A 13,280-nucleotide genomic window follows, 5' to 3' on the forward strand; every position below is an offset into this window, starting at 1 on the left:
AAAGAAACCTCTGGGTTTGTGTCTCAATGAAGAAGTGTCATATTTGCGATTTGCAAGGGAAATGAGCTAGATGTGATTTTCAGCCCAGGGGTATCCATGACGGATGCCTGCCAATCAGTGCGTTCCTCAGCTCCAGTCCAGTGCTCAGGCCTCTGAGAAAGCACAGCGCACACCTGCACCGTACCCTGTGTGGGGAAAGTAATTAAGGCAAACTGCAGCTGAGAAGCTCTGAGCAATTTGCCCAGGAGATACAGGCAGTGAAGGTTCAATTGAAGCTATTATTAGAAATGAGAAGCAAATGCACCACAATCTGGGTATTCGAGTTCTCTGTGTCACCAGCAAACCATATGGAATATTTCATTTTTATTGAATGATAGATTGAACACTTGGACTTTGATGAAGTTTCTTCATGACAGCCATATTGAGTCCTTGCCTCGTTTGGCAAACTACTGTATATATGCAAATCGGTCACAAATGGTGAAGAATAATTATGACTTTGCAATGCACTTCAATTGGATATCTTTTTTAGAACTCTTTCAGAGTCAGCTTGCCAGTGATGCCTGCATGGTCGCACCTCAGCGGTCCAGTTTTGGAAAGGAGAGACCTTTAATGCCTGCCTCTGAGTGACAAAACCATGCACCACTTTTTTGGCTGACTGTGCTGTCATTTGCTGTAGGGGACACGGCAGTGTACAGGAATGGTGTTTACTGGATAAGGGGACGTACCTCGGTGGACATCATCAAAAGTGGAGGCTATAAAATAAGCGCACTTGAGGTGGAGCGACACCTTCTGGCACATCAAGACATTGCAGGTAATTACCTGGAAATATGCAGGTCCTTAAGATAACGGTGTAGCGTTTTCCCTCAACAAGTGTCTGTAGAAGATAAGCCTAGTTGCAGAAGATTGTAGCCTGTATTTTCACAATTACATGGCAGATTTTTAAACTGACCTGCGGACAATCGCTAAGGAAAGGTGACTAGTACTGACCTTGTAGTAACAGCCGGGTGGCGCTGTTCCCTCAGATGTGGCGGTGATTGGCGCCCCCGACTCCACCTGGGGTCAGCGAGTGACCGCCGTCGTGCAGCTGAAGGAGGGTCGCAGCCTCAGCCTGCAGCAGCTGAAAACCTGGGCCAGGTGAGAGCGCGTCACACGGACCTCGGTAGTTTCCCCTGTCTTGTGGGTGGAATGTGTATGGCCCACTACTTTGTCTCTCAATGTAACTTTACAACTTTCACTGCGCATTTTGAATCAAGCGTTTTCCCTTAACGCTTTCATTTCGGGTTTTTTTTATTTTCTTTCTTTTCGAAAGGTTGCCCACAAACCCACTGTGCTAATACCAAGCGGTAGTGTATTTATTGCGGTCTTTGTCGTGATACATTAATGGCCATAAAGAAAGGTGGCAGGCAGTTAAAACTCCATTGCTCTGTAATCCACTCTGGCAGAGAACATTCCGCTTTAGGTAAGATAGGCAGGCATTTACGGTCTTCTTGTTTGACCCTCTGCATTAATATGATTTTTCGTGTAATAATACATGTGATATGATAATATATGGTATGAGTTTTATATAATATGATATAGGTTAGAGGATCAGAGTAGAGAGAAAAATCCCTCCTTGTTATTTCTGCTATGCCTGTCTGACAAGTCCACCGCTGCTGTTCCTGCCTGTGTTGTGCTTGCCACAGTTTTAAATGTCACTTGCATTCGCTGGGCCTCGACACAGGCATTGGCAGAAGACACATGTCCCCCTTCAGAGGGATGGCTGTGGGCCCTATCATCTCCTATCTGTGTCCTGGCTGACAGCAGGCAGCCTGCACCCTGCCACTCCATATGGCGAGGCGGCGTGGGGGCTGTGGGCGGCAGCGCCGTGCCCAGCAGGTCGAGCATGGTGTACGGGCGGCCGCGCCAGCGACCTGCCTGTCACCGTCGGGCAGTGCCCCAGGACGGGCAGCGCGAGGAGCCGGGGGGGAGGCGGGCGCGAAAGAAAAAGATGAGCAGACTCCTCGATGCTCACTCCTCGGCGCCTCGGCAGCTGCTGTCACTGCGGATCTCTGTCAGGCGTGACTCGGCCCTCTCTCTCGCGCTGGATGTGTGGAAGAGAGGAAAGCGGGGGTGGGGAAAGGCGGCAGAATTGAGAAGAAACAGCACTGCCAAGACAGGACCCCTACTCTCCCAGCCCACAAATGCCATCACACAAACGCTTGCTTCTAAAGCTAAAGAGGTTTCACAGATCAGCAGTACAGTGACACCAGGTGTGTACCCCACTAACAAGTACGTTCCGGACACCCTAAATAAACAGCAGTTTGCCATTTTATTTGTAAAGATGATGTTCATATTACATGTGGTATGAGGTAAGCTAACCTTGCTGGCGTCGTGTTTGTTGTGTCTTTAAGAGAGTGCATGCCGTCGTATATCATCCCTACAAGCCTGATCCTGGTGGAGGAGATGCCCAGGAATCAGATGGGGAAAGTTAACAAGAAAGATCTGCTGAAGCGCTTCTACCCCAGCTAAGAGCTTCTGGTGATGAAGCTCCGCTTCCTCCCCTGTGAAGTGAATTATTCTGACGGTGCGGGGAGGAGCCAGGAATTATCATTGCCCCAGCACTGTAGCGAGCAGCCATTATGAAGGTGTGTGGTGCGCAACTGAGAGCTCAGTTCGGAGAGCCGACCTCACACATAATTGTGCGATGACACCTATCTGTACTGAGAAGAAAATGTGCAGGAGGAGGAACGAGATTCATGTGGACCCCATAGGGTTTTTGAACACCAGAGGAGTTGAATCCCTTAGAAAATGTTATTTTTTGTGTTTTTGTATCCGATCACACGGTTTTTAAATGCTCTTACTCACTATGCATCTAAAATCTATTTTTAAGCCAGTAGTGTTGATGTTATTTCACTTTCAGCTGGGTATTTTACTCCTGTTATTTAATCCACTAGTGGTGATGCAATTGACAAAGCCTGTTATTCGATTGTTCCTATATTTTTTTCTTGAAATTTGTTATTATTTAATCTGAGTTCTTCCCCGAAGGTGGCAGCATGTGTTTACGGCGAGTTGTTTTTTTTCTGCGGGACAGAATAGGGATTGGGGTTCTGAGTGAATGGCAGGGCGACCAGCGGCACCCATCGGAGTGTTTTGGGGAGCGAAATTCTTTGTTAATTAGACAGTGAAGAGTGCAGCCGCACAGCCAGTCACTGCGTTTCCTAAATGATCCTTGTGTCTTGGCTCGGGGAAAAAAAAAAACAACCCGAAGTTATTCTCTCCTGTCTCCAGCTGCACAAACGCAGGCACAATTAAGAGCCGTGAGCAGGAAGAAACGTTTAAAACGAGGACAAGTTGCAGATGGCCATTTCAGATGTTCCGGCCCGCGCGGCCCCTTCTTTCGGCGCAGGCTCTTATTAAGAGTTTAAAATGCTCTCTGCGGTTGGCATGTGCTGTAATGTGCCTGTCTGCTGAACCCTTGTTTTGTGAATTGTAATTAGACTGCTGTTTGGAGCTGACCTGGTGGGGCACCGGGCTGGCTGTGAATATGAATGTGCCGGTAACAAGCGGCGGGCAGCACTGGGCGCAGACCCTGGGCAGTTTTGCAGCCCAGCGAGGGGAGCAACTGACCCCTGCAGGAACGCTAATGGAGTGCTCCTTCTTCCCTCCTTCCCTCCCAGAGCATCCCGGCGCTGACGTGACCATAATTCCAGATTGCCCTACCAGGCACTGGTGTCGGCGTGAATCTACACACAGAAATGCGTGCACCAATGCCCGTAACACTCTCTCCGCCTGGCTGGTCTAGTCCGAATGCTTTTATTCTCCCCCTCCCAGTGTGGTCCCAGGGCATTTCTCGGGCAGAGGAAGCTCAAGTGGGAAAGTTAAGTTGGTGATGCTGATGCTTAGTATTTTAATTTTTATTCATTCGTACCAAACATGGCATAATGGCTAAATCATTGTGGCTTAAAGATCTTTCCAGTGATTTTGTTAGCTTGCGTAACTCGTGATGTCCATGTTAAGTCCACCAATAGCTTGAAGATACTGTAGAGACACACACTGGATATAGAATAAATTAACAAGCTAAATAAATTAACTTATATGACTTTTATTGTCTCTGCATTGCTTTCATAAAGTGGTCAAATTCATTATTCTTTGCGGAGGTGGCTCTTATCTGATTAGTGTTTTTGCTGAACAGTTACATTTTGGACTATTTCCTCACCTCTGTAACCACCCTGTTTTTTTTTTTTTTGCTTGTACCAAGAAGGAATTCTTACATATTTTTTGGGGAGCTCAAATAATATCAAAAGCTTAAAAAAATGATCATGTACGGTCTTCAAAATTGAGAATGGCACAGCTAATAGAACCCGTGACACAACAAACATCCAGTTTATGGTGAGTGAACTATCCAACGGTCACGCCTATTCAAACCCAAAACCTGATAACCCAAATAGGCCTTTTCTATTGAAAACTTTTGTCATTCAAAACAGATTTACACTTTTTTTTATCTTAAGTAGTTGCCTGGTTAAGCGAAATTGATACTAATATGTTGAAGAGGGCAAGTAAGTACCTTGAAGTACAGTAAGGAACAAAAAATATAAAATATGAATTAGAATGTTTAAATTTCTCATCAGCAATACAAAATATGTAGTTTGTAAGAAGTCTGAATAAGTGGCACCTGTCTGTAGTAAAAAACAAAACAGATGACAATCAGTAGTGCATTTTATCTCAAGCATCTGTCATTCATTTCGTGAAGGTATATTATCCACATGGAAACAGTAGGAAGCTACATCACTGTGAGTCTGAATGTATATGGCATTTTGACAGTCAGAAAAACTTAAAAGTACTAAATTACCTCAAGCTAGTCCTATCAAATGCTAGCTGCAATGACGGATTGCCTGCAGTGCAAACCTCTGCAGAGTTCTTTGGAAAAGCTTGGCTGTAAAGGGCAACAGCAACACTTTTCTGAGAAGCTCCAACCTGCCACCTCGGCCTGGCTGTGCCGGAGGAGAGCACAACTGGGAGGAAATACAGAGAGCAGTTCAGCAGGGACACACTGAGGCTGGGAGCCAGAAGAGATTCTTGGCACAAGCACCAGGCCTAGTGTTTGTGGAGGCTGGGGTAAGACAGCAGAGGAGCTGTACAGAGATTTCAGACCATTCCACGTGTTCTGGAAAGCAGGGCAGTGTAGGGGCTTCTTTCAATATTTTTTTGTACTGTAAGGATATGTAATTGATTTTATTTACCGTGTTATATCGGTTCCTCTGCTATGTATTACTGTCATCCACGTAACCAGCAGTTTTGGTCTCGGGGGGAAAAGAATGGAAATGTTTAAAATGTATTCCAGTTCAGTGAATAATTGCTATTAACTATTTAAAGTCTGCTGTTTTTCCAAATCAGTGTCACGGAACGAAACATTTAACTGCTTTTCCATTAAATTTACTGTGCCAGTGCTGCTTCTTTAATGGGCACTTTCACAGACTGATGTCAGAGCAACAGTTTTCCTTATTAACAGTAATCCAGTAATTCATTCTATCATACCAGTGCATCAGCACAAAAACTCCTTGCCACCCTCAGTGTAACTGGGCAGTCAGCACCTCATTTTCTTATTAAATGCACTGTGGGTGAGGGTAATTTACAAACTCTGCAGAGGTTATGTAGTACAGCCAGTCAGGACTCTTGTCTTATTTCCCAGTGGGTGTTTTTGACCTTAACAGCAATCTTGGCTGCTACAGATATAAAAGTGAGCAGGCAAACAGACTGGGGCTAAAGTGCTGGAGGGAGAGAATGTCTTTAGCTCGAACGTAGACTTTTGTAGTGCCCTAGTATCAAATTTTCCCACTTCTGTTAACAAGCTTCAGCGTTTTGACAAAGATGCGAGACCTCTGCTGACTTCATCCATGAACTCCTTACAGAACTGACTCCAAGATACTGTTTTTAACTCACGAGCCATAACCAGGGAGGCAAACGTACATACTGTATAGTACACAGCTGTGTTAAGGGTTAAGTGTTCAGTGTTTTGTAATACAGCCAACACAGTGGGCACTGCCTGAATCCATAATTACAGTTAGATTGGAAATTGCAGAAGGAGAGAAAGTGTAAGGAATATAAATAAAATAGAAATTGTCAACAGTCAGAACAGTAGCATTCAAGGCATTGAACAGAGGTTCTTCCCTTCTCCTGCCTCCAGCCACCAGAGACCTGATTAAGAGACCAAGGCCATCGATCTTCGAGCTGGCAGACGAGATGGATGTGCTGGGAGGGTTGAACTGGCAGCAGTGGACAGGCAGGGTGTTCAGGTTGAGGTGGAAGTGTGGAGGGGGAGGAGGAGGCGGGGGGGAGATCATCCCAGAGTCTCTCTCAGGATGATGGAGTGTGTGCAGCCCGAACTCCCAGCACCTCTGGACACTGTTTCCCAGCCCTCTTGGGCCCCCATGTCTCTGTCTACTTGGCCCCTGGAGCGTGCAGCCAGATACTGTCTGCAGAAGGCCACTTATTAAATCTCTGGAGCCAGCCATACAGTCAGGGTAAGAGTAAAAGGACAGGATAGCTATTGCTATTTAGATGCAAATCAATAGCAGTGTGGTGCCAAAAAATAAATCCCCAATGTTCTGAATGCTGGCAACAGTGATCAACTGGCAGCTATAAGCATACAGTGCTTCCACTGATCCTCCTGTTAAACGTCTGGACCACAAACCTGATACTGAAGTAGCGCTGGGCAGCAGTGTGGGGCAGTGACTGGGGTGCTGGACCCCTAAGTGGAAGGTTGCGAGTTGAAATGCAAGTTGCCGTGGATAAAAACCTCAGCCAAATAAGTAGATTGGTAATTGGAGACCACCAAGCACTCACTACATGAACAGTGTGTGGTTGGAAAATATGCACGGCTATGACATCAGCCATCCTACCATTTTCTGTATGCTTTATCTAATTCAGGATGGCAGGGGAGCCACGGCCACATCCCGGCCAACAACAGGAGGAAAGCAGGATACAACACCAGGATGAAACACCAGTCCATTACAGGGCACACAGACGCACACGCTCACACCACGGCTAGTTTTCCAGGAGCCCGTTAACCTACCAGCATGTCTTTGAACTGTGGGAGGAAACCAGAGCTCCTGCTGGAAACCGTGAATACAGGGAGAATATACAGTACAATATACAGTTGCAGACAGCACCTCAGGTCCGGAATTGAACACTGGGCCTCCGTGCTGAGAGGCAGTCATTCTTGCTGTGACATCAATCATTTAAAATCAGGACAGTAATGTTTTCCTCTAAGAAGATCTGGTAGCTATTGCCTATTTTTAACATTAATAACCATACACTTCGCTTTGTCCAGCTTGAATGGTTTGGCTCCTGACTGCCTCAGTGGAGTCTCCCTGTAGACCCTTCTTTCAGTTCCCAGACCCTGGGCTGATCTGTTGCTCCAAAGCTGTGGAATAATCACACTGCTGCGGATTGCTGGCCAGAGGAATCAGTGTCCAAGACAGGAAGTTCCTGTGTATTCTTGCACAAGATTCATCACTCAGATTGCTCCAGTACATGCTTTGCTCTAGAAATGCATATCCAGGTCATCACAGTAAATGTCATTTAGATCTACAACTACTTACTGTACCTGGTAAAGAAAAAAAATGGATTCTGTTTAATTCAAATGATTTAATTGTATTACTTCTTTCATTGGGAAGTGAGATCAAATTCAATGCAAGGTGCAATATAAAATTTTAAAGATGCACAGTGGTGCAGTGGTTCGTATTGCTGTCCCACAGCGCTGGGTCTGGTGTTCAATTCCTGGGGTGTTATCTAAGTGGATTTTGTATGTTCTCCTCTTGTTTCTGTGGGTTTCCCCCCACACTCCAGAGACATGCTGATTGTTTAATTGGCTTGTGGGAAAGCGGGGCCTGGTGTGAATATGTGCATGTCTGTGTCTGTGTCTGTGTGACTAGCGTCCCATCCAGAGTGCATCCTGTCTTGTGCCAGATGTTTGCCGGGATAGACTTCTCCGCGACACTGTACTGGATAAAGCAGTTAGAACATGGATGGGTGATAAAAGTGATTATTATTCAGCACTCTATATGTATTTTCTTATAGTGCATCTTGGGTCCAGAAGTTAAAATAATTATAATATCTCTTAATTTTTTAAATTAAGACTGGCTTTGATGTTCATGTTCATCTTCATCTTCAGGAACGCACCCCCCCATACCCACCTTATATTGATTACTTATTGAGGGGATGGGTTTGTTTTTACATTTTCCTTCCATGTGCTTTCTGTTTGCGGGTGACCATAAAAATATAAGTGACACTCTTTTAATTGTTTGCATAAAAACTAAAAGAATTCAGGTCTGATTCACATTCACTGATTCAGAAGAGATTTGTTTCACATGGAAAATTTGTAATTAATTTTGAGAGCCAGACAGCTGGGAGAGATGGAGAAATCAGCCTTCCTGTTTCACCCTGCCAGAGAAACCGGAGGTCCATACTGTATATAAGTGAGTGCGATTGAAGTAAGGGCCTCAGAGCAGGCTTGAGTGAGTGTACTACTGTGTGTGTGTGTCTGGGTGGGGGTGCATTTCTTCCTTTAATGGACTGAAGATCTGGTTTAAAACTTTTGAGAAACAGATCAATATTAAATTATCATGTCCCTGCACTCATAACTCTAAGCGCTCAACAATGGGGAGAGACAAGGTCATGGGAGAATAAATAGCAGGCAGACTGGCTAATGATCTATCATTTTCGACAAGTGCAGGCACCCCAGAGCTGTGGAGCTGACAAGATCATTAATAAAACGCGGTGGGAACGTGATCGATCCCTTTGATGGATGATCAGAGCCACAAATACTATAAAACACCTGGCTGTCAAGCCCAGGGATGGCGGGCCGGGCCAGGTTTGCTGGAGCAATTTTTGCTAAGAAAATAAGATGATGAAAATGCTTGCAAACTTTTCACTTCCTTGCTTCTCAGTGCAGAATATTCACAGATAAGGGCTGCTGTTATTAAGTGATCTTCATTCATCACTTTGCATAGTGTTCCATTTTTTTTTCCATATTATCATGGCCCAGTCACCATTCTGGGTAGTTAAATTACAGTACAAATCTAATGCTAAAATGTTTGCAGCTGGCCCAGCATTGTGGGAAAATTACTGATGGTAAAATTCCTTCTTAGTCTGCTGTAAAAGCCTTCCTTACTCAGCAATTACAGTATCCTATTCATCTCCCATACAGAAAAAAATAGATGCTGTTTCTTTAAGGAATCCTCTGAGTATCAATATCTATACATTGATCTTGACAAGATCTCATCTATCAAGATATTGATCTGTCTAGAATGAACCTATCTCTGCTACCGTACTGTTAGGTAGATTCCTTACTGCACACCAGTCTGGAAGTACCCAGCCCATAATGTGTTATCATGACAAGTACTGTAGTCAAAAATGAGTTGAATGTAAAGTATATACAATAATGTGACATATTGCACAGTTCTTCATAAACAGCCAATCCCTAACTGAAGATAAGTCATTATTTCTAAGTATCTGGATGAAATATCTACTAAGGCAAACATACAATGTGCCATAGAGTTAAACAAAACAATTGCATGGGTGAGCTGTCAAGTAACTGAAGTTTTCTGCCTGTTACATCAGGTCCATTGAAATCCCCCCATTCATCCATGGATACAGTTGTTCCTAGCCTATAATTCTTTAAAACTCTCCACGTTCCTTTGCATTGTAAAGCAATTGCTGGTTCGATATTTCCAGCTATTCTACAGTGCATGAACTACAGGTTGCTGTGATTCAGTGTGAATTTCTGTCGAGGTCATCCAGACTAAAAATTATACAATTATGCAATTACAGTATAACTGTCACTAGAGACAGTTTATATGGTTTCTCATTGTAAATAGCCACATAGGGTGATTGTACTTATTTCTTGGATGAGTGGCAAAGGCTTAGAATTTCACATTCTCACCTGGATACAGTGAAGCTTTGTTTGGTATATAAAACGCATTCACAGTGCTAGCATCTGTTGGGATTTTGTTGTAGGGGATACTGAAATGGCTTACAATAAAGCCTTCCACACAAACCTGGACTTCTGTCATTAGTTTTTCTATTTATGTGTGTCTAGTCCCTTGGGATCATCACAACATAATGTACAGTATAAAACATAATACATTACAGTTACTTATGTAAGGGGGTAGTAGTTCAGGTGGGTAGCTGCGTCAGCATGCGTAGGCTGCAAAGGAACAAGTAATAGGTTTATTCCATGCTGAAAAAAAGAAGAAAGAAAACACAATGTTTCGGCCGCGGAGCCTTCTTCAGGTGTGAAGAAGGCTCCACGGCCGAAATGTGTTTTTATTTCTTCTTTTTTTCTGCATGGAATAAACCTATTACTTTTTCCTATGTAAGGGGGTGCTTTTTACAATTAACAACAAGGTGAAGGAAAATACATTTTAAAGTCAGTGAAATGTGTAGTGTATTGTTACTATGTAAAGTAATACAATACCTCTTGCAAGGAATTTCCCTCAACTTACTGATTTTAAAAAAGGAATAGGTTACTTTTTAAAAGTAACATCCCTGAGCACTGTTTGGGCATTGTTAAGGTGTTCAGATGTCTTGAAGTGGATGGTTTTATTGCAAAAGCCATATTTACGCACTTGCAACATTACTGCTATATTATGATATATTTGGAGCTGCAAACAGCATGACTGCAATACAAATCAAGCCCCAGCAAACCAATTGCAAATACAACCTTTTTTTCCAGGAAAACAAAAAGGAAGGAGTGGCACAGGAAGCAGAGCTCTTGACAGAGACACTTCCATACGCTCAAATGTTAAAAATGTTTATTTTGTTTGGTTCAAGGGGTTTTGTTTAACTGCTCTTCTCCTCTCAAAACATGCATTGAGAAAGACGAGAAATGGAGCGCCGTTTTAAGGCCTCTGGCGAAATGCTTGCACTTTACGCTTGAGGTAAGTGTTTGCAAGACACTGTCCTGTGTGGGTGATGATAACTCATACTGCGGTTCAAAGGAACTCGGCGCTTATACGCTATATGTAATTACAAAGCTGACATTTAAACAAGACCATCCATATTTCACACAACTACCAAAGTACAAAATGTGCTACAGAGTAAAAGTAAAGAATCAATGAGAGGTGAAGTGCATTCTAATGTCTCGTTAATGGACTGAGGTATTAATTATTCACAACCACCCATTTTATTTCCACATTAAACTGGCAGCTGGGAGGAGAAATATGCAACCTAGTGCAATGTCTATGACTCTGCTTTGAAGACCATCATTAGTGATCTTCTAAAGATATAATGCAGCCTCATCACTCTCTTGCCTCTGGACGTGTGTTAATGTTCTTACCACATGTAGGCAATCTCCTGTAACTCTTTCAGAAGTAACAAAGACATCATCCTGCTGTCAGGAGGAAGTTCAGCTGCACCAGTGACTCTGAAATGCTACTTCATCAGAGCAACAGGTACTGACTGTTAGGCTTTCAATTTCATTTGTAAAAAGGTTTAATCCCCGTTTTTTTCCCAGGGTTGGAAGAGGAGGTCAGATTTCAAAAATCCAATTCTTTCCCCAAAGCTGGAAACCAAAGTGAATAATTTCAGCACAAAGCAGTTCAGCACCAGATACCAAAGGATCTGAAGGATTTTATTCTGCATGGAGGAATTTCCCCACTGCAGTGCATGAACCTCATAGCACACTTAAGGACTTTGTAGCATCTAGTCAGTGAAATCCCTGCCACAGTAAGATTTACACAAGACAAACTACAGGAATGTGATGGCCTTTTGGTTTTCTGGACTTTATGACGAATGTCTGTGCTCTGTTAAATGCTATTACATTTATTTGATGTTTATTGTTCCTGTGTCATTAGGACACAAATACATTTTTAGGGTACTGTTTATATTTTCATATGCTGTATATGAGAGATAGCATCCTATTCTAACTCTTACAGCAGATTTCACAGGGATTTCTACACCCTACAGACCCTATTTCTTATGCATGCTGATGCAGGTGTGTATTCAGTAGATATATGGAAACATAAATCTTCAGAGGCATCGCTTCACACTTTTGCTTGAGCAGTGATTTTACAGGGACTGGCTTGGTGTTCCCCCAAGGTATGAATGTGAGATTCCAGACGTGCAGTTCTGCTTAACAGCACTTCCAGCTCTCTAGGCTAGGCTAGCAGAACCCCACACAAGTGCTGACTTTAATCCTGAACCAGAGCTCACCGAAGCAGTTCTGTGCTTTTGGAATCTCAGCGCTACATTATATTGCTTTATTAGAATCCCCCCAAAACTCATATAATATTCTCTTTAACAGTCCAATCATATTCAGCCCGCTCTCTTGTTGACCTCAGAACTCTTCCAGAGCTTCTGTGATCTGGCTTGCTTTTAGAAACGCAATGTCTCTGAAGGAAAAGGACACAAAATCCTTTCAGTTCATTGCTCAGATAAAACTGTTTACATCTTTATTCACCTACAAACTGAGAAGAATTATTTTTCAACACACAGGGCATATGTAGAATTCTTTATCCTTGAAAGGGAGAATTTTTTTTTCAATATGATCCAAAAGAAGTAATTCAAACTTCCCTTCTGGCTCTCCATCCTAAATAAGAATTAGGCTTTTTGATGGGGACTCCTGACACAATTCTTTATGACACTGCAATAATGTTGTGAATAAATTGAACTGACTTGATTTCTTCCCTTTCTTTTATCTGCTCCGTTAAAGTAGACGTTCCAGCACACACACTGAAATGTCCCCACTGCCACCATGCCACTGGCAGGGAACATCTGTCTCCCAGTTCCCCTGCCAGAGAGTGTTAGAGTCAGGGTGGGGCGCTCACTCGAGTGGCCTGTCTAGGAAGGGCCTTTAGGCAGGACAACAGCGCCTGCCTGGCTTTGGAGAGGCACTCAAGCAGAAACCTGTCCTTCAGTCAGTCTTCCATGGAAATACAAACCTCTCAATGTCGCAGGGCCTTCAGAGGACCTGAAACACAGGGGGAGCATGTGGGTGACAGAAATTCAGAGGCAGAACTATCACTTGTCTCTAAAAAGGTAATGGCATTCTACAGGTTACCCAGAAATCACACCTGGTTAAGACTCAAGTGACTCGAGACTAACACAACCTTCCAGCATTCAGACAGTTTCACTGCAGTTATTTTAATTATTATTCAACCATGATACCCTGCCAGCCTGTAGTTCAGGGCTTAAACCAGTCAAGTTAGAGCTGATTAATCCAAGAACTGTCAAGCAAACTGTTGTTATCTTTCTGATAGGATATTCTGATATTTTCTGTTTGTGTTAGTTCTGTCCAGTTT

At 43.4% G+C, this 13,280-nt stretch overlaps 1 protein-coding gene and 1 long non-coding RNA gene across 3 annotated transcripts in view; one reads left to right on the forward strand and one right to left on the reverse strand.

Moving 5' to 3' along the window:
* The window catches only part of acsf3 (acyl-CoA synthetase family member 3), a 29,966-nt gene extending 25,888 nt beyond the window's left edge, over positions 1-4,078 (forward strand). Inside the window, exons 8-10 of one of the 2 annotated variants that reach the window (XM_015368003.2) lie at positions 677-811; positions 1,023-1,134; positions 2,391-4,078. In XM_015368003.2, coding sequence (XP_015223489.2) covers positions 677-811; positions 1,023-1,134; positions 2,391-2,508 — 365 coding nt within the window. In that variant the 3' untranslated portion in view covers positions 2,509-4,078. Of the gene's footprint in view, positions 1-676; positions 812-1,022; positions 1,135-2,390 lie in introns of those variants that run through there. The other variant, XR_001480871.2, reaches the window with a different exon arrangement.
* Positions 4,079-11,421: 7,343 nt separating this feature from the next.
* The window catches only part of LOC138224364 (uncharacterized), a 28,147-nt gene continuing 26,288 nt past the window's right edge, over positions 11,422-13,280 (reverse strand). The window contains exon 3 of the long non-coding RNA XR_011182836.1: positions 11,422-12,949. This is a non-coding gene — a long non-coding RNA (uncharacterized lncRNA). The remainder of the gene's footprint in view (positions 12,950-13,280) is intronic.

This window comes from Lepisosteus oculatus, chromosome 20, assembly GCF_040954835.1.
Source record: "Lepisosteus oculatus isolate fLepOcu1 chromosome 20, fLepOcu1.hap2, whole genome shotgun sequence".
Classification (NCBI taxonomy): domain Eukaryota; kingdom Metazoa; phylum Chordata; class Actinopteri; order Semionotiformes; family Lepisosteidae; genus Lepisosteus; species Lepisosteus oculatus.